The following is a 23,928-nucleotide window of genomic DNA, read 5'->3' as shown; positions in this document are numbered from 1 at the left end:
CAACATGCCGAGCGGCGACGGGGACCATTCTACGGCCACCCAAGAGTTTCACCTGCCGCGGCCTCTCCCCGCACCACTACGTCCTCGATTCCACAGCCGCGTCCGACGAGGGGGACAACAACAACGTCGCCGTAGCCACAGCTGGCGGTTGGGGCGAAAATAGGAGCGCAGCGGCTATACTGCTATGGGACCTGAATTGCACGTTTTGTAAAGTTTAGGGGTGAAGATTTTTTGGTATTGAGGATAAGGGATGTCAAACAAACGGTGTAAAGTTAAGGAACTGCAGGTGAACTTATTCCCATATGTATTGATTGATTTCCCAATTCAGTTGGGCCGTGAAGAGGACACGGCTCGTTCCTGGTAGTACATTTGAAGCGTCGGCCCAAAAAGCTCCGCCGCAATTAATGGGCGCTTCGATTCTGGTTCCATTCCACCAACTCATCTCCACTTTCTCCGCCGGTTCGCCCTACATAAACTGAGCAACCGCCCTCGCCGGCCAGCCTCTGATTGCGGAGATCTGATGGCGGCCTCCAACACCACCAAGAGCCCGGCGATCGGCATCGACCTCGGGACGACCTACTCGTGCGTGGCCGTATGGCGGCACGACCGCAGCGAGGCCATCACCAACGACCAGGGCAACCGCATCACCCCCTCCTGCGTCGCCTTCACCGCCGCCGACAGGTTCGTCGGCGACGCCGCCGAGAATCAGGCCGCGCTCAACCCCACCAACACCATCTTCGGTCAGAGAAACACTCACTCGTTTACACTACTACTCCATGCTAGCTTCTTGTTATTGTTCTTCCATCTTACGAGGACTAGAAGGAACTTGTACTGCTATGTGCTGCAGGGCCTCTGAATCTCTAGCTGCCTGTTCATACTTCTGCGTTTTTTTTTTAACCTTTTGTTAATGGAATACTCCGGCCAAGAAAAGCATTCCCTTTAAACTAAGGTAGTTGGTTGGTTTGGTGGATAATGTTGTGGGCGAGCGAGGGATGTCGGCCAAAAAAAAATTATTACCTCAGTATCGTGGATGGATGAGTGGATCTGGCTGATGGTTACCAATTTATTATATTGCTTACATTGTACACATATACTATCTACTCCACTTCCCATCAATATCTTGGGGATTTGCCTATACAAAGTACTCCCACCGTCCCATTAATAATGAATTAGGATGGATGTGAGGATAAATGTATCTTGATTTTTTATAAGACTGATAAAGTATATGCAATTACATTTTGTACTATACTATAGATATTACTACCTCCATATTTTAATGTACGACGCCGTTGACTTTTTATCCAACGATGAATATCTATTATATTATTAAAACAGCTTTGAAAGGAGGCACAACGTTCACTGTGGGGGTTAGAAATTCCCACATTAATCGGATAAAAAGAAAAGGAGAGTCCAAGCAGAAATACATTTCCAAAATAGCTGAAATTCGGAATTAAAAATAAGCAATATGGAAAGAAGTGTCCATATAAGAACCTAATACGAGATAAATCGAAATTCGAAATAAAAATAAAATAAAATCTAAAATTAGAAAATAAAAAGGAGAGTCCATGTAGGAATACAATTTAAAAATAACTGAAATTCGGAATTAAAAATAAGAAATATTGAGAGAAGAGTCCATATAAGAACCCAATACGAGATTAGATAATATTCAGCATAAAAATAAAAATAAAATCCGAAATTAGCAAAAAGAAAAGAAGAATTCAAGTAGGAATACAATTTAAAATCAACTGAAATTCGGAATTAAAAATAAGCAATATCGATAAGAACCCAATACGAGATTAATTAAAATTCAAAATAAAATAATAAAATAATATCCTAAATTAGAAGAACTAAAAGAGAGTTCAAGTAGGAATATAATTTTGAAACAACTGAAATTCAAAAAATAAAAAATAAAAATATTAAAAGAACACTATATGGTATTAATTAAAATTTGAAAAAAACAATAAATTCTGAAATTAGAAAAAGAAAAAAAAGATTTCAATTAGGAATATAATTTATAAATAACTAAAATTGGTGATAAAAAATAAAGACCATTGAAAGAAAAGACCATGTAAAACACATGACGAGATAAATTAAGTAACGGGCATACAAAGAAGTAGAGTGGTGGCGGTTGATACGACATATAAAAATTATAAATAAAACACCAAATTGAATCCTAATAATGATTAAAAGGAGGTACAACAGGTAGGCCGTGAAGCAAACGGACAAGGCAGTTGCCGGGACTTCTAGAAAGTAAAAAAATAAACCCTATTCATAATCATATTCGATTTTTAAAATCTCAATGACAATAAAAAGGAGAAGCAGCGGGCGGGATATATAGGAGTATAGTTGCAGAGCCGCCGACGGTTGGCAGGACTTCTAAAAAAATAAAAAATGAATTCCAATGATAGTTATGTTAGATTCTTAGAATCCCAATGACAATAAAGAGTAGGCGTGTCGGATGGGCCGTAGAGGAGTATAGTGACATCGTTTGATGGGACTTCTAAAAATTATAAAAAATGAAACCCAACAAGAGAATAAACTCTAAAAACTACAAGGTCCAATTTTTAAAGGTTTGAAACTTCTAAAAAGTAAAAAAATAACCCTAATGATAATGGTGTTCGATTTTAAAATCTCAATGACAATAAAAAAGAGAGGCAGCAGGCGAGTCATAGAGGAGTACAATGGCAAAGCCACTGATGGTTTGGCGGGACTTCTAGAAAGTAAAAAATGAACCCGAACGATAATTATGTTCAAATTTTAAAATCCCAATAACAATAAAGAGAAAAGACAACGGACGGGCAGTAGAGGAGTATAATGGCAGCGTTTAACGAGACTTCTAGAAATTCTAAAAAAAGAACCCAACAAGAAAATAAACTCTAAAAACTATTTGATCCAATTTTTAAAGGTTCCAAGAAGAATGAATAGAAATAGTGGTAGATAAGTAATTAAAGAAGAAGATGACAAAAGTAAGGATAGCAACTAGCGTGACTTTTAAAAACTATATAATTAGAAATACGGGGATGATAAAGTTTGGTCTTTCAAAGTCTTGAGTCAGCCAGATAGCTATTTAATATTTTTTAAGTAAAATCATAAAAAATATATATATATGATTTTGTTTGGGTGCTAGCCGCGCAATTGCGCGGGCCACCCAGCTAGTTCATCTTATTAAAAAAATTTATGCCATTGTCATTTATTTTATTGTGACTAGATTCATCATCAAATATTCTTTAAGCATGATATAAATATTTTTATATTTACACAAAAATTTTGAATAAAACAAATGATCAAACGTTGGTCGAAAAGTCAACGGCGTCATACATTAAAATACGGAGGGAGTATAAATTACTGGAAATATACGGCTGTGTTCGCTAGAGCTCGTTGAACAGTGCGCACGGAAAACGGAACGGTCCATTAGTGCGTGATTAAGTAAGTATTAGCTAAACTTTTATAAAAAAAAATGGATCAATATAATTTTTTAAACAACTTTCGTATAGAAACTTTTTACAAAAAACACACCGTTTAGCAGTTTAAAAACGTGCGTGCGGAAAACGAGGAAGATGAGTTGGAAACCTGAGTAAAGAACACAGCCTAAGCTATCTTTGTTTCACCCAAGTGCTTACATGACTTAAAATTATTGCAGAAGCGAAGCGACTGATCGGCCGCCGGTTCAGCGATAAATCTGTACAAGAGGACATCAAGCTTTGGCCGTTCAAAGTCATCGCTGGCCCTGACGACCGGCCGACGATCGTGGTACAGCATGAGGGCAAGGAGATGCAGTTCGTGCCCGAGGAGATCTCCGCCATGGTGCTCTCCAAGCTGAGGGACGCCGCCGTGGCCTACCTCGGCGAGCCCGTCACGGACGCCGTCATCACCGTCCCCGTCTACTTCAACAACGCCCAGCGCGAGGCCACCCTCGACGCCGCCGCCATCGCCGGCCTCAATGTCATGCGCATCATCAACGAGCCCTCCGCCGCCGCCATCGCCTACGGCCTCGACAAGATGCCGCCGCCGCCGGCCAGCGGCGGCGGTGCAGCTGTGAGAACGGTGCTCATCTTTGATCTTGGTGGCGGCACCCTCGACGTCTCCCTCCTTAACATTTGTCGTCCGGGCAACAACAGCAACAGCGGCGACAATGGCAGCAGCTTCGAGTTCGAGGTGAAGGCCGTCGCCGGCGACACTCACCTCGGCGGCGCCGACTTCGACAACGCGATGGTGAAGCACTGCGTCAACGAGTTCATCCGGAAGCACGACGTGGCTGAAGAAAGCATCAGGAGCAACCAGAAGGCGATCCGGAGGCTGAGGTCGGCGTGCGAGAGAGCCAAGAGGTTGCTGTCCTTCACGGCGCAGACCAGTATCGAGGTCGACTCGCTCCACGACGGCGTCGACTTCTGCGCCAAGATGAGCCGGTCCCGGTTCGAGGAGCTCAACAAGGAGCTGTTCGGCAGGTGCGTCAAGGCCGTGGAGAAGTGCCTCGAGGACGCCAAGATGGACAAGGGCGACGTGCACGACGTCGTGCTCGTGGGCGGCTCCAGCCGCATCCCCAAGCTGCAGAGCATGCTCCACGACTTCTTCCAGGAGAAGAAGCTCCGCCACAGCGTCAATCCCGACGAGGCCGTCGCGTACGGCGCCGCCATCCAGGCCTCCGTCCTCAACGGCGACTCCGACGACAAGAAGCGGGTGATGATCCTGCGCGACATCACGCCCCTCTCGCTAGGGATCAGGGTCAACAGCGATCACACAATGAGCGTCGTGATCCCGAGGAACACCTTCATCCCGACCAAGAACGTGCGGCGCTACACCACCCAATTCGACAATCAGACCGGCGTGAGCATCAATGTGTTCGAGGGCGAGAGCGCGAGCACCCTCGACAACAACCTGCTCGGCAAGTTCGTGCTGTCCGGCATCCTCCCTGCGCCCAGGGGAGTGCCCCAGATCGACGTCACGTTCGAGTTCGACACCAATGGCGTCCTGCACGTGTCCGCGGAGGACATGGGCACCGGGAGGAAGAACAGCATCACCATCACCAACCACAGTGGGCGGCTGAAGAAGGAGGACGTCGAGCGCATGTCGCGGGAGGCCAGGAGCTACAACCGGAAGCGCAAGCGCACCAGATCATCGCTCCAGTTAAGTATAGTAAATCATGTCATATATACCGTCTTAATTGGTTTAATTTTTGTTGCAATGCATCCATCCATATGCTTTGTGCTAATTCTGTTAAGGTAACTTTTGGTTTGGCATGCACGTATGTATTTCTACAGGATGAATTCTGGGAACCTGGTGATCTTGGAGTAATCTTCTGCACCTGCTAGCTCTGGATGACTTACATCTGGCAATCGAACTAATTAGTTAATTTAAGTGTTGGGGAACAGTTTGTGTTAGTAAATTTAGTTGCTGGACTTAATCTTGTTCTATATACATCATTACCTAATTAATCGAGCTTTTGTGGAAGACGCATGATGATATACTGATGTGTGTTCGATGGAGCCGTAAGAGCAGCTTTAGTTGCAATTTGCCTTGTAGATGTTGTAGTTGCAGCAACAGCGAGGAACGACCGGCATGGAAAATAAGACGGTGAAGAACATTGCTGGTCGGTGAAGCGTAGATCGCCGTTGATCAACCTAAAAGTTTGCAGTCCTTAGGCCATATTCAACACTCCAGCGTGGAGCGTTATCTCACTATACGGAGGGGGGGGGGGAGAATATTTCCGCCAACTCGGCCGGGACGACGTCACGACACAACGGCAGAGGGCTGCATAGTTTGGGTAGCTTTTGGGCAAGGCACGGGAGAGCCGTGTTGGGGAGATGCCTCGCTCGCACCGTTGCTGCAACTACCTCCCGCGCGAAGATGGCGTGGAGCCGAGGAGGTAGACAGGGAAGAAGATGGCCCTGGTCCCAGCGCTGCCGTGGCTCGATCTAGCGCCACCACCTCGATCCACCGCCGCCGCAGGAGCTCGATCCGCCGCTACCGCCTAGGGCCGGGGAGAGTGGCGGTGTTGGGGGGGGGGGGATATTTCCGCCAGCTCGGCCGGGACGACGTCACGACACAACGGCAGAGGGCTGCGTAGTTTGGGTAGCTTTTGGGCGAGGCACGGGCGAGAGCCGCGTTGGGGAGATGCCTCGTCCGCGTCGTTGCAACTACCTCCCGCGCAAAGATGGCGTGGAGCCGAGGAGGTAGATGGGGAAGAAGAAGATGGCCCTGATCCCAGCACCGCTGTGGCTCGATCTAGCGCCACCACCTCGATCCGCCGCTGCCGCAGGAGCTCGATCCGCCGCTACCGCCTAGGAGCACCGCTGTGGCTCGATCTAGCGCCACCACCTCGATCCGCCGCCGCCGCAGGAGCTCGATCCGCCGCTACCGCCTAGGAGCACCGCTGTGGCTCGATCTAGCGCCACCACCTCGATCCGCCGCCGCCGCAGGAGCTCGATCCGCCGCTACCGCCTAGGACCGGGGAGAGTGGCGGCGTCGGGGAAGGGAGAGTCGGAGGGAGAGAGAGGAGGTGCTGGGAGAGATAGGGAGGAGAGAGGGGTTGATATTTATATATGTCTGTGATTTTTAGGGGGTATACTGCCAATAATGAACGCATATACAAATAAAAATAATCCAAGAATTTAAATGTAAAATGGGACCGACTGACAAGTGCTGCAGTGCAAAAATGAGATAGGGTAGGGGTATGGTTTGCATTGTGTGAGACATATTCCTAGCCGGGTCTCTAGTCACTTTTGCTTGCTCACGTGGATGGTGGTGGTGCTCCTTGCGTTGAACATGGCCTTAGTAGCGAGTAGAGTTTGTTTCGTTTGACCTCGCAATAAGTTGCATCGAAGAGATTCATACATAGGTGTGTTTAGTTCACGCGAAAATTGAAAGTTTGATTAAAATTGAAATGATGTGACGAAAAAGTTGGAAGTTTGTGTGTAAGAAAGTTTTGATGTGATGAAAAAGTTAGAAGTTTAAAGAAAAAGTTGGAAACTGAACTAGGCCATAATTAATGGACTCAAAGTCTCGAACCAAATCGGTAAGACGCAAACACGTGGTAGCACCGGATGCGACTTATATCTTGAAAAGGACCATGCCAAGAAATTATAGTTGAAGTTTTTTTCTTTGAAACTAGTAATATGCTTCCGCTTCCGCTAAATGCCACGGTGTAATTTTATGTCTTTAATGACTTTTAAAATCTTGAATTTTCTATTTATCACACAAGGTACACTCCAAATTAATAGTTTCACCGTGTATAACAAAATAACAATTGTTGGTTATCTCGTTAACGTCTTATTAAAATATCTAGGTGGAACGAATACTAAAATTTGCCGATTGCAAAAATACATATTCATAGAGACACATTTTAACATATAGTCTTGTTATCAGCCTGATGGAAACGGATGCTTGTAGCACGAGATAGTATGGAAAATATAATCACAAAATATTCCACTTCCACCTAAATGGTGATTGTGTGCTGTACAATAAAACAAAATTGGGATCAGTGATGAATCTTGATCAATCTAGTCTAAAAATGGGATGAGAGCAATGACGAATAACGGTTTGATCATAAAAAATCAGTTTCACTCAACCTTTGCATATTTTTAGACATCACAAACAAAATCAGGGTTGATCATCTCGTGTCAAAAGAATAATGGGATGAGAGCACAGAATCAATATGTATGAATGCACCTTAGCAGAACACTGTGAATCAGAACAGGTTAAAAATTATAGTCACTACAGGTTGTGCGCTAATGAATGGAAGCTAATGACGCAATTAATCATCCTTATTAGTGATTAATTAATTATTAATAATACTTAACAATAATTAATTAATTGCTAATTGTGCTAATTAATCTGCAATAGTTTGGTGCGGTCTCGCGCACTCGCCGCACGAGGTTTCGTGTTCCCTATTGCGCGAGACCGTGATGCATGCAATTGTATACTTCCGTGTATATTTCTGTAAGATCATTGAAAAAAATACTTTGGCATTTCAAACTTTTTCTTTAAATTTTTAACTTTTCTATCACATCAAAATTTTCTTACACGCATAAATTTTAAAGTTTGAAGTGTGTTTAGTTTCTGAAAAATATTAGAAGTTTAAAAGAAAGTTAAGAGTTTTGGAAAGAAAAAGTTAGAAATTTATATGGGTAGAAAAGTTTCTATGTGATATAATGCGATGGAAAATTAGAAATAGGTAAAAACTAAACACGGCCAAAATGTACATGACGGGGCGGCAGGAGGGAGGCGTGCACGGCACGCGCGCGGGAGCAGGTGGATGCGACCGGGGGGGGGGGGGGGGGGGGGGGGACCCCGTAAGGCAGGGTGGCCTGGGAGGGATGTCGCGTCAGGTCAGGTGGATGTGACGCGGCGTGGCCTACCCGGCTGGATTCGTGGGTGGAGTACGGCGCGGACTTGGGGGGGCGAAAAGGCGCGGGGCATTGCATGGGCGCCTGGGCGGTGGTGATGATGGCGGCCACAGAGGGTCCTGCCTCGTGCGCCGCGGCAGAGCGAGGTCTCACGATTTCCAGGGATTGTTTTGGGGAATCGAGGATGATTTCTGATTTTTCCAGGGCAAAACATGTACTCCCTCAGTAAAAAAATTCCTACCATCTTTTAGAAAATTTAGTGGGAAGTTAAAAGTCTGACTGTGTTTAAATCTAAAGTTGGATCTAAAGTTCAGTCTTTTTCATCACATAAACCTATCATATACGTATAACTTTTCAGTCACATTATCTTTAATTTCAACTAAAATCTAAACTTTGCACTGAACTTAACACAACCCTTGTTTAGTTTCAAAGTTTTTTTTTCAAACTTCCAACTTTCTATCACATCAAACCTTTCATACACAAACAACTTTTCAGTCACGTCGTCTCAACCAAATTCTAAATTTTGGGCCGAACTAAACACATCCAAAATAACCAAAATAACCCATCAATGAAAAATGTAGTAATATTGATAGGGTACGTAGAGGGCATGTATGGGGTAAAACTTCTTGTTTTATGTGCTGAAGACATGTAGTAGCTTGTTTAGCAACTCGAGAGAAGAAAAATGATTGGTAGTTTACACGAGGGAATTAATGGTGAGATTAAGATGAGAATTTGTTTTTTAATCCTAATATCTGGTTTGGTAAAGGTGGTGGAAATTAATAGAGAGTTTAGTTGAAGATTAGGTCATTAATAAAAACGAATGGCTGAGATTTATTTTGGCAAAGTAAAGGAGAAATTTACTCCCAATTACCACTCCTACACAAATATCGAAAAGGAGGGAGTTTCTCCCTCGATTATCTATCTTCATTCCACCAAAATTTTTATGTATTCTAATCAAACAAAACAATTAATAGCCGTATCCCTCTAAACTCCTAATTCCTTCTAAAAACTCTTTTCAACCCAAAAGAGCGGTAGAAAGAAGTTGAGTTTTTTTAGACCGAGGGAGTAGGGCTCGAGGGTATTGATTGATTGATCTCTCATTTCTCACTTCCAGTGGGCCACGACCTCGAGGGAGGCTCGTTCAATATTCCTCGTTCCATTTCAAAGCGTCAGCCAGCCCAAACAGCAAACACTCGTTTCGTTGCAAGCGTGCGTTCTCCCGAGATACTCGCCTCAGATTGCGGAGAGATGGCCGCCTCCTCCGGCAACGGCAAGCAGGGCGGCGGCGGCGGCGGCGGGCCGGCGGTGGGCATCGACCTCGGGACGACCTACTCGTGCGTCGCGGTGTGGCGGCACGACCGCGGCGAGGTCATCGCCAACGACCAGGGCAACCGCCTCACGCCCTCCTGCGTCGCCTTCGCCGCCGACGACGATGAGAGCTTCGTCGGCGACGCCGCCTTCAACCAGGCCGCACTCAACCCAACCAACACCATCTTTGGTGAGAACTAGCTGCTTCCTACTCCAAAAAACGAATTTAAGATTGGATGTAACACGTTCTAGCATAGTACTTTACATCTAATATTAGATTGGTTTTTCATGAGATGGAGCGAGTAGCTAGTTTCTTCACTCACTTATATTCCTGTTGCTGTCTTCTACTCTCGTCACAAGAGTGTCAATACAATTCAAGTAGCAACGAATAGAGTGTCAATATAATCAAAGTGGCCACAAATAGTATGTGTCAGTCAAATCAAAATTTGGTCATTGATTTATCCTGATTTTCTGAGGTATTCATGTAGACATTTTTTTCCTCTTATGATATATATATTCTTAGCATGGTGTTTACTACTCCTTAACCTATAAGGATTAATTTGAGAATGATGATTATTTTGATGTTCTTGGTCTTGGTGCCCTTTGCTTAGGGGGTGAAACAAATTGGGATGGAGGGAGTCCTAGATTATTAGATGTGGATACTGCTGTTTTTTGCTGTTAGTTTTCCAAAGAGAAAGGATGGATACTGCGTTCTGTTTCTTTGCTGGTGTAGCTTCTTAGATACTACTAGTCCTGTAATGGTCAGGCTGGGATGTTCTTTTGTAGCTATTGATTAGGGGCATTCCTCTCTCTTTGATACTAGCTAGTTTTCTTTTTTCTTTTGTTGTCAAGACCTGCTGTAATGTTTCATCATTTATAGTAAGAGAAATGGGGATGCTTTGCACCCTAGTTCAAAAAAAAAAGATTATTAGATGTGGAATGGATTTGTCTACTACACCATATTAAAAAAAAAACCTATCATTACCATTCCAAGAACTAGCAGGAACTAGTAGTACAGCAAGTATAATTTGTACGGTTGCAAGGTATACAAGCCTCTTAGAGCAAGTTCAATAGTATAGCCTACTGCTAGCTCCAAATCATCTATAGTCAATGTAATAGCCAATTCATATAATAGTTGCTTACTATACTATTAATACATGGTCCCATCTATCATACACACATTGTATCTTGGAGTCCGTGCTGCAGCTAGCTACAGATCTGTAACCCGTTGCTTTTCTCTCTCTTCCTTTATCTCTTTAAAATATGTTTATAGCTAGCTTATAGCCTGCTATTGTACCTGCTCTTAGAATTTCTGTTTCTGCCTTTTCACATTTCTGTGTATTTTTTTTTAACCTTTGTGTTTACTCGACCACAGGTCAACCTTTTCATTATACGAGACTCTTAAAGGCCCTGTTTAGATGGGACTAAAACTTTTAAGTCCCTATCACATCGGATGTTTGGACACTAATTATAAATATTAAACGTAGACTATTAATAAAACCCAGCCATAATCTTGGACTAATTCGCGAGACGAATCTTTTGAGCCTAATTAATCCATGATTAGCCTATGTGATGCTACAGTAAACATTCTCTACTTATGGATTAATTAGGCTTAAAAAATTAGTCTCGCGAATTAGCTTTCATTTATTTAATTAGTTTTGTAACTAGTCTATATTTAATACTCTAAATTAGTGTCTAAATACAGGGACTAAACTTAAGTCTCTAGATCCAAGCACCACCTTAGTTGCCATTACGACTGTTTAGTTTCCCTGTGCACTTGTAGTAAACACTTCTGCCGTACAAACCTGGTGGATTAGATTTGTAGCTGCAAGATCAAATATTTTTACTGAAATGGTAGGAGTCTGAAATAAAAAAAATATCGCAACTAGCTAGGCTATTTATATTTCACCCAATTGCTTATTACCGCATGATTTAAAGTTAATTATTACTACTGCAGAAGTGAAGCGACTGATTGGCCGCCGATTCAGCGATGATTCTGTACAAAAAGATATCAAGCTTTGGCCTTTCAAAGTCGTGGCAGGTCAAGAGGACAGGCCGATGATCGTGGTGCGACATGGAGGCAAGGAGAGGCAGTTCATGCCTGAGGAGATCTCCTCCATGGTGCTCGCCAAGATGAGGGAGACGGCCGAGGTGTACCTCAGCAAGACGGTCAAGAACGCCGTCATCACCGTCCCGGTCTACTTCAACAACGCGCAGCGGCAGGCCACCATAGATGCCGGCGCCATCGCCGGCCTCAACGTGATGCGCATCATCAACGAGCCCACCGCCGCCGCCCTCGCCTACGGTCTCGAGAAGATGCCCGTGAGCAACAAAGGGAGGATGGTGCTCGTGTTCGATCTCGGTGGCGGCACATTCGACATTTCCCTTCTCAACATTGATCCAGGCGTCGACATCGACATGGGCCTCTTCGAGGTGAAGGCCACCGCCGGTGACACTCACCTTGGCGGAGCTGATTTCGACAACGAGCTGGTGAAGTACTCATTGCGAGAGTTCATTCGGAAACATGGGTCGATGGACATCAAGAGCAACCACAAGGCGTTAAGGAGATTGAGAACCGCCTGCGAGAGAGCGAAGAGGATGCTGTCATCCACGACGCAGACCACCATTGAGGTAGACTCGCTCCATCAAGGCATCGACTTCCGCGTCACCCTCACCCGGTCCCGATTCGAGTTGCTGAACAAGGATCTCTTCAGCAAGTGCATGGTGGCTATGGAGAATTGCCTCCGCGACGCCAAGGTTGACAAGAACAGCGTTCACGACGTCGTCCTCGTGGGCGGCTCCACCCGCATACCGAAGGTGCAGATGATGCTGAGTGAGTTCTTCGATGGGAAGGAGCTCTGCCGCAGCATCAACCCTGATGAAGCCGTCGCGTATGGCGCCGCCATCCAGGCCTCCATTTTAAGCGGCGGAACCGACGACAAGAGGTTGGTGGATATGCTTCTGCGTGAGGTCACGCCGCTCTCACTAGGGATCGAGAGCAGCGATGACTTTACTCGTCATAAAATGAGTCTAGTGATCCCGAGAAACACTGCCATCCCGACCAAGAAGGTGGAAGGATTCACTACCTTCTACGACAACCAGATCGACGTGAGCTTTCCGGTGTACGAGGGTGAGAGCGCAAGCACCAAGGACAACAACCTGCTCGGCGAGTTCACGCTATATGGCATCCCCCCGGCACCCAAGCAAGTGCCCTCTATCGATGTCACCTTTGAAATTGATGCCAACGGGGTCTTGCACGTGTCTGCGGAGCACATGGACACCGGGAGGAAGAACAGCATCACCATCGCTAACCGCAGCGGACGGCTGAACAAGGAGGAAATCAAGCGCATGGCTCTGGAGGCCGAGAGGCACAAGATAAAGCGGATCAAGCAAACCAATCCATGATTCTGCAACCTGCCATAATGTAAGATGTCTCATCCCAACTACCATAATCCAAGAAGTTCTATCATCGGCATCCTAATGCAATGGGCAGCTAGTACCTACAGGTATTCGATCATGGTATATCGATAGTTGCATTGGATGCTAAATGCTAGTGTGGTTATGCAACTTCTAGCTTGGCACATGTATGGCCATAGAGTAGCTTTAGCTTTTATTAATTGTTTCTGGAACAGTGTTTTAATTGGTGATATTAGAGTAATCTTCTGTATCTGTTTAGTGTCTTTCATTAGTGAAACTTTGGTAGTAGTTTCAGTTTTCCTTCCACAGACAGTTGTCTGATGTCAAAATGGCATAATATATAAGTGAAACGAAGGGAAATGCTGATTGCTTGACAAAAAAAAAACATAAAGAAACAAGAACTGGAACACAGCTCAATGTGTCTTTTGTATCATGAGGAGAAAATCGTATTGATGTCCTGCTGGTACCAAACTACCAATGCTGTTGGCAAAGACTTATTTTCTCACCGGACCAATGTTTATGCTAAACAATCAGGTCGCTGCTCTGTTTAAACTTTCAAGCTTAAGCAAGCAGAGATGACCACATGTATCGTTCTCATTTAAACGTGGGGAAGATCGAAGCGATAAGAATTGTGTGAGGAATATCGTCTCCGGAAAAAGGACAATATGCCACTCTTTTCGGTGGGTTTCGATGAAATACCACCCAATACGATTCAAAGGATAAAATGCCACTCAACATGTTATCTTTATGATATTTTGCCACTTTGAGAGGTTTTAATACCAAAATACCCTTGAGAGAGAGGGGAGGGGGAGCGCTGGTGAAGACGCCGCCGGTAAGCGCGTGGGGGTGGCGCCGGAGGCGGTGAGCGTGTGCGGGCAGCGTCGGATGTGAGCTGCGAGTGCACGCGCGGGCAGCGTTGGAGAGCCCTATGCGTCGTCGTCGTTGTCACCTCCTCCTCCCTCCCATCAGCGCTGCCCTCCTCCCCCATCGCCGCCGCCTCCTTCCCGATAAGCGCCGCCGTCTTCCTCCCCCCGTTCGCCCGTCGCAGCCTGTCCCCATGCGCTCACTGCCCGCTGCCGGCGAGCATGAGCGCCGTCCGGCTCAACCTTCCCCGCTCCTCCCTCTTCCTCTCTATCCACAGCTAGGGGTATTTTGGTTTTAAAATCCCTCAAAGTGGTAAAATATTCTGAAAGTAACATATTGTGTGGTATTTTATCCTTTGCAACGTATTAGGTGGCATTTCATCGAAACCCACCAAATAAAGTGACATATTGTCCTTTTTCTCGGTGAATTAGGCAAAACTGGTTATTGGGTTTTCTTTGGTTAGCAAAGGCCAACGGCGGTCCAATGGCGCCGGCGATGGAGGGAGCCGTGGGGCGGCAAGAGAGGCCAGTGATGTCGGCGGCAGGGCTGGCAGCGGCGAATAGAGGAAAATGGCGGCGACACTCCGGTGAGATTACAGAGGGGCGCAGTGTTCAGTGAACACCAAGGCAGCGAGGGTTCTGCTCGGGCTGGGGAAGGTGGTGATGACCTCTCAATTCCGATTGTTGCTGCTTTGATTGTATTGACACTCGAGACGAGAGACGACTGAAGAACATACCAAGGAATATGTGTAAGAAACAGCGCTCATGTGAAATCAACCGCTAGCGAACAACCCCATCACACTGCTCAACCTAAACATAGCGAGCTGATCTATGACTATACACCAAGGGCTATGAATGATGTGGCATATATGATGACTCACAAGGCCATTGACTATGAACCTTGGACTTGTATTCGATTCATTAAGGCCATGTTTAGTTAAAAAAAACTTTTCCCAAAAACATCACAACGAATTTTCGGACACATATATAAAGAATTAAATATAGATAAAAATAAAAACTAATTACACAGTTTACATGTAAATCGCGAGACGAATCTTTTGAGCCTAATTAAATCATGATTAGTTATAAGTTACAGTAATCCACATGTGCTAATGACAGATTAATTAGGCTCAAAAGATTGGTCTCGCGGTTTTCAGGCGAGTTATGAAATTAGTTTTTTCATTCGGGTCCGAAAACACCTTCCGACATCCGGTCAAATGTCCGAAGTGACACCCCAAAATTTTTATTTCACCAACTAAACAAGCCCTAAGCAAACAAGCAAAAATTTAAACTCGACTCTACTCATTAAAAGTCACGCGAAACCATATGACTCATGTGCACGTTCCCATTACGTGCAATGATCGGATCCCATATTGTGCTAATTAACTCAAAGAAATGGAGTCGGGAGAAACATGACTCGTGTGGGTTGAGAAACGCACATATTTCCTCCCTTCAAAACACTAAGGAGATTGAGAAGAGGAATTAAGGAGATTAAGAAGATACATAAAACGAGATAGATCATTAGCACATAATTAATTCAGTATTAACTATTTTAAATTTTAAAAATAGATTCATATAATTTTTGAAATCAACTTTCCTATATTATTTTTTGCGTGACACTGAAAAATCTCGACCTCACATCGATCAGCCAACGTAGTCGCTTAGGCTGAGTTTGTTCCTCGGGTTGAGAACTCATCCCTCGCACACATAAAACGAAACAACTCATTAGCACATAATTAATTAAGTATTATCTATTTTTTAAAAAATAAATTAATATAATTTTTTAAAATAACTTTCATACAGAATTTTTTTTAAAAAAGATACTATTTAGTAGTTAAAAAAAATGTGCACGAGAAGTTGAGTTGTGCTCTCTTTCGTCGCCACCGTGTTGCAAGTAGTGCGTCCGCGCCTCGGTCGAACTGGATCGATAGTGTGCTTAATTTACTTTCTCACAGAACAACTCGACCACTTCCTAATAACTCGATTGCCTGCCACTAACTTTCTGAATATTCGTAAACAAATTAATTAAAAACGTACAACGCTTAATTCTACCTCGATTCGTTCGATTTTCTATGTGTTTCCAAGAAAATACGCATGCACATGTAACTTGTGCAACAATGCATACAAGTATAGTAGTTAACGCTGGACTAATTTTATCATACAGATAGTCAATGCCTTTTAATTTGTGAGAAAATTTACGATCGTACCAAAACTTTACTGTAAAATATTATTTTGGTAACTCAAAGTATATCTGATAAGGTACCAAATTTTTCCTCCCGAGTAAAATTAGCCTTAATTTGTTCATCAAGTTTGTCCTTGCTAATTAACTGAAACATTTTTCTTAAATTGAGTTGACTTTTTTCTAAATCAAATTTTTTATATTCATGTTTCAATTTTTTTTATATCGATGCAACTATCCAATAATCAAATTCCTGTAGCAGCACATTGCATTAGGATGCCGATCGACGATACTCCCTTCATCCATAAAAGTTACGCATATTTCACATTTGAGTTTTTTCAAATATGTTAATCCTATTTATAGTCTTTATGCATTTAAGACTTAAATGAAAAGATAAATTAAATATTTGATTAGAATCTATGGAGTCATCCAAATACTCATTGGTTACATGCTTGCATTTATTTCTTGATTTTGTAACATGCAAGATATATAATTTAATATCTTATTCTTGGTCTTGATGACAAAAGTAATATGTGTAACTTGTGTGCATGGAGGAAGTAGTACTTCTCTGGTCTAGTCCGCACATTGCAACGGTGACGTCGCGCAGAAGCATATCCACCAACAGCCTTCAGCCACTTATAATGGACACATGGATAGCGGCGCCATACACGATGGCTTATCATCGGGGTTGATGCGCTGCGGCAGAGCTCCTTCCCGTCGAAGAATTCACTAAGCGTCTTCTGCACCTTGGGTATGCGGGTTGAATTGCCCACTAGGATGACATCGTGTACGCTGTTCTTGTCCACCTTGGCGTCGTGCAGAGGCAATTCTCCATAGCCTCTATGCACTTGCTAAAGAAATCCTTATTTAGGTCCTCGAATCAGGACCGATTGCTGGTGATGCGGAGGTCGATGCCTTGATGGAGTGAGTCTACCTCAATGGTGTGGTATGTGCCATGGCGGCTATCGGAGTTAGCTTATCCTTGCTAGCAGCACCCGATTTCTTCTCTGTGGAGCTTCTCCCCTTCCACGTGGGGTACTCCATCTAGCGAGATGATATAGCGGTGGTGGCTGGGTAAGGGGGATTTTCTAATGAAGCGGCATTGCGGGATCTGGCGGGAGGTGTCGAGGGCTGCTCAGGAGACCTGACAAAAGCGAGCTTGGACTCAATGGCGAAGCTGCATGCTGGCAGAGGATGGTTGGGTGGCGGAGCTTGGGGATGACGACGACAAGTGGAAACGAGGATGTTGCAGGCTAAAGCCTAACTCGGGGTTTCCTGAGCCAAAAAGACGACGTTTTCGGATGCCGCGATCTCCGGGGGCATTGTCGAGCTTCTATCCTTCCCTACTTTGGTAGGATTTTCCGGGTGAAAACTCAGCCAGTTGGACGGCCGACGGTGGCACCTATGGTGTCACGACCTTCCTGGAGGCATTGCTCACGAGGTCTTTGCTTCCCGCCTTTGCCACCTTCTCTTAGTTTGGTCCTCATTGGTTTCTCTGTGGTCGTCATAGGTTGATGTGGGGGATGACCAGATCTTCTTCTCTCTCACCCTCTCCCACCTCAACCCTTCTACATGAGGATGACTAGGAGCTTGTTGTCAATCTCCTTTGAGGTTTCAGTGTTTGGCAGGGCGTTGCGAGTTGCGACCCCAAGTAGGTCTAGCAACGATTGTTCACGCACTCACGTTTAGCGGCCTCTAACTGGGTGCTAGTGGCTCTCCTGGGTTGTGCAAGGAGCTACTAGCTTGCAGAGGTGGTGTGTGGTGTGTTTGTATTTTCCTAGTTACAGTATTTTAGGATTGTAATCTTGTAATTTTGTTCTATTATATCAATATGAAACTTTGCACTGTCTTCTGTGGGTCACTTGAAAAAGAAAAAATTCTACACATGATACAAAAGGTATATTCCTGTAATGTGTAATGTGTCTGCACTATGAATTCTAGTTTGAGTCGTGTTCCAGATCTGGTTAGTTTCTATATCGGTTTTTCTATCATGAATCAGCATCCTTTCTTTTAGGGATACAAGAACTAAAAATCACTTTAATTAAGCCATTTTGACATCAGACAACTGCATCTGTGGAGGTTAAACTGAAACTACTACTCCGATCCCAATTTTCCGCAAATGCAATACAAGAAACAGATATAGAACAGAAGATTACTCTAATATCACGAATTGAAACATTGTTTCAGAAACAATTAATAAAAGCATTAGCTAGGCTATGACCGTACATGTGCCAAGCCAGAAGTTGCATAACAATACTAGCATTAAAGCACATCCAGTGCAAATACCCAATAATTAATCAAATCCCTATAGCCGCCCATTGCATTAGGATGGCAATGGCAATGATAATTCTTGGATCATGGTAGCTAGGTTGCAGAGTCCACGTTTAGTTCCCTTGGACAGGTTCGATTTGCAGTTGCTTGATCCGATTCATCTTGTACCTCTCGGCCTCCAGAGCCATCCGCTCGATTTCCTCCTTGTTCAGCCTGCCACTGCGGTTACTGATGGTGATGCTGTTCTTCTGCCCGGTGTCCTTGTCCTCCGCGGACACGTTCAGGACTCCATTGGCGTCGATGTCGAATGTGACATCCAAACGGGGCACTCCCCTAGGCGCTTGGAGTATGCCGCATAGATCGAACTCGCCGAGCAGGTTGTTGTCTTTGATGCTTGCGCTCTCACCCTCGTACACCTTACAGGTTACGCTGATCTGGTTGTCGTAGCGGGTAGTGAAGCCTTCGGCCACCTTCTTGGTGGGGATGGCAGTGTTCCTCGGGATCACCACGCTCATTATACAAGACATAGAATCATTTTCGGTCTCTATCCCCAGCGAGAGCGGCGTAACGTCGCGCAGAAGCATATCCACCAGCCTCTTATCATCGGTCCCGCCACATAAAACGGAGGCCTGGATGGCGGCGCCACACGCGACGGCTTCATCGGGGTTGATGCTGCGGCAGAGCTCCTTCCCGTCGAAGAACTCACTCAGCATCTTCTGCACCTTGGGTATGCGGGTGGAGCCGCCCACGAGGACGACATCGTCAACACTCCCCTTGTCCACCTTGGCGTCGCGGAGGCAATTCTCCATAGCCACCATGCACTTGCCGAAGAGATCCTTGTTCAGCTCCTCGAACCGGGACCGGGTGATGGTGACGCGGAAGTCGATGCCCTGATGGAGCGAGTCCACCTCAATGGTGGTCTGCGCCATGGATGACAGCATCCTCTTCGCTCTCTCACAGGCTGTCCTCAATCTCCTTAACGCCTTCTGGTTGCTTTCAATGTCCATCGACCCATGTTTCCGCTTGAACTCTCGCAGGGAGTAATTCACCAACTCGTTGTCGAAATCCGCTCCACCGAGGTGAGTGTCACCGGCGGTGGCCTTCACCTCGAAGAGGCCCATGTCAGTGTTGACCCCCGGATCGATGTTAAGGAGGGAAACATCGAAGGTGCCGCCACCGAGATCAAACACGAGCACCATCCTCCCCTTGTTGCTGACGGGCATCTGCTCGAGGCCGTAGGCGAGGGCGGCGGCGGTGGGCTCGTTGATGATGCGCATCACGTTGAGGCCGGCGATGGCGCCGGCGTCAATGGTGGCCTGCCGCTGCGCGTTGTTGAAGTAGACGGGGACGGTGATGACGGCGTTCTTGACCGTCTTTCCGAGATACACCTCAGCTGTCTCCCTCATCTTGGCGAGCACCATAGAGGAGATCTCCTCTGGCATGAACTGCTTCTCCTTGCCTTCATGCCGCTCCACAATCATCGGTTTGTCCTCACGACCTGCCACGACTTTGAAAGGCCAAAGCTTGATATCTTGTTGCACAGACTCATCACTGAATCGGCGGCCAATCAGTCGCTTCACCTCTGCACGCAATAATTGAAGTCTAATCATCGTGTAGGAAATCGGGTGAAAGATACTGTAAATATTAGGCTAGTTCCAATACTAATCCTTTCTTTTTATAAAGCTAATGCCTACCAAACATCTAAAACTCAACATGCAAGCGTACTTTATTAGCATTTCTAAAACCTAGTACATGTAAACATGTGGCATTAACTTATTAAGCACACAGAAGCAGCAAACATATAGTAATTACATCTACAATTTATTATTTTATTTTAAAACTAAGCATACACAAGCTAAATCATTATTGTCAAATCATTTTCCTAATATTTCAATCCAAATCATTTCATCATTTCTCCAATAACTAACATATATCCCGTAGCAAAAGCGTGGGACATCATCTAGTATTTTTATTTGAGACTCATACCATATCTGCAAAAATATTGACTTGCAGCTACGAATCTAATCATTTTTTTAAGCAAAGGTAAGTATGAAAAAGACACAAAGAGAAATTTAAGTGTCTTGGACCATGCAACCGTACAAACTTGCTACTAAGTTCTTGGAATTGGATGATCGGTGTTTTGTGACATGGTGTCCTATAGTAGGCAAATCCACATCACATCTATTAGTAGTGCACACAACGCAAAAATATGCACTACTTTTCGGAGAGAAAATGTTCTCTCCATGAGAGCAGAAACTATAGGAAACAGGTCGTGTGTACTCCAGTTTCTGACCGAAGATGGTGTTGGAGGGGTTGAGGGCGGCCTGGTTGACAGCCGCGTCGCCGACGAACCTCTCGTCGTCGTCGTAGTCGGCGAAGGCGACGCAGGACGGCGTGAGGCGGTTGCCCTGGTCGTTGGCGATGACCTCGCCGCGGTTGTGCCGCCACACCGCCACGCACGAGTAGGTCGTCCCGAGGTCGATGCCCACCGCCGGCCCGCCGCCGCCGCCGCCCTGCTTGCCGTTGCCGGAGGAGGCGGCCATCTCTCCGCAATCTGAGGCGAGTATTTTTCACGGAACGCTCGCACGTCGTCGTCTTATTTATATAAGGCCACGAACGTACGATATATGGCGATGACGATTTCGAGGCCGAGCGTTTGGGCTGACGCTTGAAATGGAATTTTGAAGGATTAAGTTCACTTTGTGTCCCTCTATTTGTCGCACAGTACAAAACCAGGTACGACGGGTCCCCCAACTTACGAAACCGTTTAAATGAACTCACTCGGCAGTATTGTGTCCAGGTTTTGGTTGAGGTGACGCCTACGTGGCTACTTTTATCTAGGTCTTTGACCAACGTGGCACTTACGTGACAATTAGATACGAAAAATAATAAAACCCGTGTAACCCACATGTTAGTTTCATACACAAATAATAAAAAATAGTGGGCCCATGTGGACCCACACCTCATCCTCACTACTCTCTTCTCTCTATCCTCTCTCCCTCCCTCTTCTCTCTCTCCAGCTGGCGGAGCGGGGTGGGCGGCGAACGGAGCGGCCGGCCGACGGAGCAGGTTGGGCAGCGGCCGGAGCGACGGTGGGTCGGTGGCTGGAGCCGCAGCGTGTCGTGGGTGGAGCGGCGACGCGTCGTGGGCAGAGCGGCCTGCCAGCGGGGGAGAAGTTGCGACGGTGGCCAAAGGGGCTCGCGGCGACAACTCCCCTCCCTCCCTCTCAGATCTGGCCAGAGGGGGGAGGGGGAGAGCGGTGGTCGGCAGTGCTCCCCTCCCCTCTCTCTCTCTCAGACATGGCGCAGGGCGGACGGCGGCGTGACACGGCCGTCTAGCGACGGCGGCTGCATGCAGCGTCGGCGGCGGTGTTCCCACCTCCCAGATCTGGCCGACGGCGGCCCTTCCCTCCCCTCCCCTCCCGGATCCAGTTGTGTCGTGGGGAGGGCAGTGACGGTGGCTGCATGCAGCGATGGAGGCGGGATGTCGGCGGCGGCGGCAACGCTCCCCTCCCCTCCAGGATCTGGCTGCATTGTGGAGAGAGCGGCGGTGGCGGCGGCCGCATGCAACGGCTGAGGTGGGAGGTCGGCGGCGACGCTCCCATCTCCTAGATCCGGACGGTGACCCTTCCCTCCTCTTCCCTCCCCTCCTAAATCTAGCTACGTTGTAGGGAGGGCGGCGGCGTAGACAGCAGCGGAGGCGGCTTGAAGGCAGGAGGTCGGTGGCGGTCGGCGGCACGGTGAGCTTGTGGCGGCGCTCTCACCTCCTAGATCAGGCGATGGCTGCGCAACTCCCCTCTCCTCCCTCTCCCTCCCAAAATCCTAATACCATATCTGGCCAGTGGGGAGGGTGGCGGCGGGTTGGGCTAGTGTAACGCCCCGATTTTCATTCGGGATTAAAAATCATTTAATAATGCATTTTCTAGAAATTAAATAAAAGTTAAACCAATTTAATCAAGTGGAATTATGGAGGAAATTAAATTTCCTTTAAAAATCATTGGTCGGGAATATTATGTAATATTCTTTGTGCCCTAATGTACTCTCTAGAATTTTTCGTGAATTTTCGGAGCTCAAGAAATAATTTTAAAAGCACCAAGTTCATTTTAACCAACTAAATAAAAAGAAAAACAATTAAAATCCCCCTTCCTCTCTTTGGGCCATTTTCGGCCCAAGTCTTCCTTCTCTCCCACGGCCCGCGCGCCCCTTTTCTCTCCCTCTCGGGCCGGCCTTCTCCCTCGGCCCGCTCGGCTCTCTCTCTCTCCCTCAAGTCTGTTTTATCTCCCTCGCCCGTTTTCCCCTCTCTCTCTCCCCGACAGGTGGGACCCGAGGCCCCACCTGTCATCTTCTTCCCCAACCTCCCGTCGCCCCAACTGCCGCCATGGCCGCCGGTTTCGCCCCACGACGCCGCGGCTCCCGCGCTCCACCCCGCCCCACGAGCGCGTGAAATCAATCCCCTCCACCTCCTCCATCTTTCCCCCCACTCTCCCTGCGAAAATCGGCGCCGGTAACCCCTCCATCACCCCACGTCGGCGCCCCACTTCGCCGGTCGATTCCGCCACGTCCGGCCTCGATCCCGCCTTCCCGAGCCCATAAAAAGCACCCCCGTGCTCCCCTCGTCCATTTCCCCTTATTTCCCGAGCCCGGCACTCTCTCCCTCGCTCTCCCCACGCCGCTCCCGCGCGCCGCCACACTCCGGCGAACTCCGGCCGTTGCTTCCCGTCGCTAGGGTCACCGCCGCATTGCTCCGCCGCCGCCGCTGGCTTTGCCGCCTCAAGGCACGCTCGGCCGCCGTTTCTTCCTCCCTTCCACCACGCGAACCACCTCTCCACCGTACTCCCTCTCTCCATCGGTCCCCGGCGAGCTCCGGCCACCTCTAGCCACCGCCCTAGCCACTGCCGCGCCGCGCCATTTGCACCGCCGGCTTCTCCGTGCCTCGCCGCACCCTGTCCTCCGCTCTGTTTCCCCATTTAATCGCGCAACCACCCTTCCACCGTGCATCCCAAGACACCTCCACCCTACGCCGCCGGGCCGCCGTTCCGCCTTCGTCCCGAGGAGCGCCGATGCCGAGCTCCCCCGCCTTTCCCCGCCCCTCGTCGTCGCGTCCTTGGTGAGCTCCTCCTCTCCCTCCTTGCCTCCCTCCTCTGTCTCCCGTGCGTGCTGCAGCGCCGGTGGCCGCCGCCGGCGACCACCGGGCCGTGCGCCGCCGCCGTTAGGTCGGCCAGCCGGCTTGTTGCCGCCCCGCTCGCCTAGGCCGCCCGGATCCCCTTGCCGCGCCGCGCCGCCGCTTTCCCGCATGCGTTGGCCGTCGCCGCAGGAGGCCGCGCCGCCGTGAGCCGTCGCTCGGCCGGGCCGGCCTGAGCCGTGCCCGTGCTCAACCGCGCCACCCCGTGGCCGCCCGATCAGCTCGGGCTGATCTGGGCCGTCGGTTCCCGTGGACCGGCGGTGGACCACCCCGTGGTCCCGGTCCACGGTGGACCGACGCCCTTGTGTCGCTGACTGGTGGGGCCCGCATGTCGGCGCGGCCGCCCCTTGCTGACGTCAGCGAATGC

General features: G+C 47.4%; 3 protein-coding genes across 3 annotated transcripts; 2 read left to right on the top strand and 1 right to left on the bottom strand.

Annotated features, from left to right (window-relative positions):
• Positions 1-445: 445 nt before the first annotated feature.
• On the top strand, positions 446-5,484 carry LOC127754384 (heat shock cognate 70 kDa protein-like). The gene is made up of 3 exons (XM_052279888.1): positions 446-740; positions 3,641-5,123; positions 5,259-5,484. Exons 1-3 carry the CDS (start codon positions 521-523, stop codon positions 5,290-5,292), a joined length of 1,737 nt encoding a protein of 578 aa, XP_052135848.1. The 5' UTR covers positions 446-520; the 3' UTR covers positions 5,293-5,484.
• A 4,006-nt stretch (positions 5,485-9,490) lies between these two features.
• LOC127754275 (heat shock cognate 70 kDa protein-like) lies at positions 9,491-13,426 on the top strand. Its single transcript, XM_052279754.1, has 2 exons — positions 9,491-9,840; positions 11,608-13,426. Exons 1-2 carry the CDS (start codon positions 9,591-9,593, stop codon positions 13,053-13,055), a joined length of 1,698 nt encoding a protein of 565 aa, XP_052135714.1. The 5' UTR covers positions 9,491-9,590; the 3' UTR covers positions 13,056-13,426.
• A 4,850-nt stretch (positions 13,427-18,276) lies between these two features.
• LOC127754273 (heat shock cognate 70 kDa protein-like) lies at positions 18,277-20,933 on the bottom strand. Its single transcript, XM_052279753.1, has 2 exons — positions 20,674-20,933; positions 18,277-19,962 (listed from the first exon to the last, which is right to left on the bottom strand). The coding sequence occupies exons 1-2, from the start codon at positions 20,921-20,923 to the stop codon at positions 18,494-18,496; spliced, it is 1,719 nt and encodes a 572-aa protein (XP_052135713.1). The 5' UTR covers positions 20,924-20,933; the 3' UTR covers positions 18,277-18,493.
• Between the last annotated feature and the right edge of the window lie 2,995 nt (positions 20,934-23,928).

The sequence above is a fragment of the Oryza glaberrima genome, chromosome 11 (assembly GCF_000147395.1).
Source record: "Oryza glaberrima chromosome 11, OglaRS2, whole genome shotgun sequence".
NCBI classification, from domain to species: Eukaryota; Viridiplantae; Streptophyta; class Magnoliopsida; order Poales; family Poaceae; genus Oryza; species Oryza glaberrima.
The sequence above is the reverse complement of the archived record's forward strand: the minus strand, read 5'-3'. Positions and strand labels throughout refer to the sequence as shown.

What these genes read in the sequence shown, in the direction of transcription:
- LOC127754275 (XM_052279754.1), top strand. Translation starts at nt 9,591, where the DNA reads ATGGCCGCCTCCTCCGGCAACGGCAAGCAGGGCGGCGGCGGCGGCGGC. An exon ending in CCCAACCAACACCATCTTTG is followed by an intron (nt 9,841 to 11,607) that starts GTGAGAACTAGC and finishes TTACTACTGCAG; the next exon opens with AAGTGAAGCGACTGATTGGC.
- LOC127754384 (XM_052279888.1), top strand. Translation starts at nt 521, where the DNA reads ATGGCGGCCTCCAACACCACCAAGAGCCCGGCGATCGGCATCGACCTC. An exon ending in CCCCACCAACACCATCTTCG is followed by an intron (nt 741 to 3,640) that starts GTCAGAGAAACA and finishes AAATTATTGCAG; the next exon opens with AAGCGAAGCGACTGATCGGC. An exon ending in CGCACCAGATCATCGCTCCA is followed by an intron (nt 5,124 to 5,258) that starts GTTAAGTATAGT and finishes GTATTTCTACAG; the next exon opens with GATGAATTCTGGGAACCTGG.
- LOC127754273 (XM_052279753.1), bottom strand. Translation starts at nt 20,923, where the DNA reads ATGGCCGCCTCCTCCGGCAACGGCAAGCAGGGCGGCGGCGGCGGCGGG. An exon ending in CCCCTCCAACACCATCTTCG is followed by an intron (nt 19,963 to 20,673) that starts GTCAGAAACTGG and finishes TATTGCGTGCAG; the next exon opens with AGGTGAAGCGACTGATTGGC.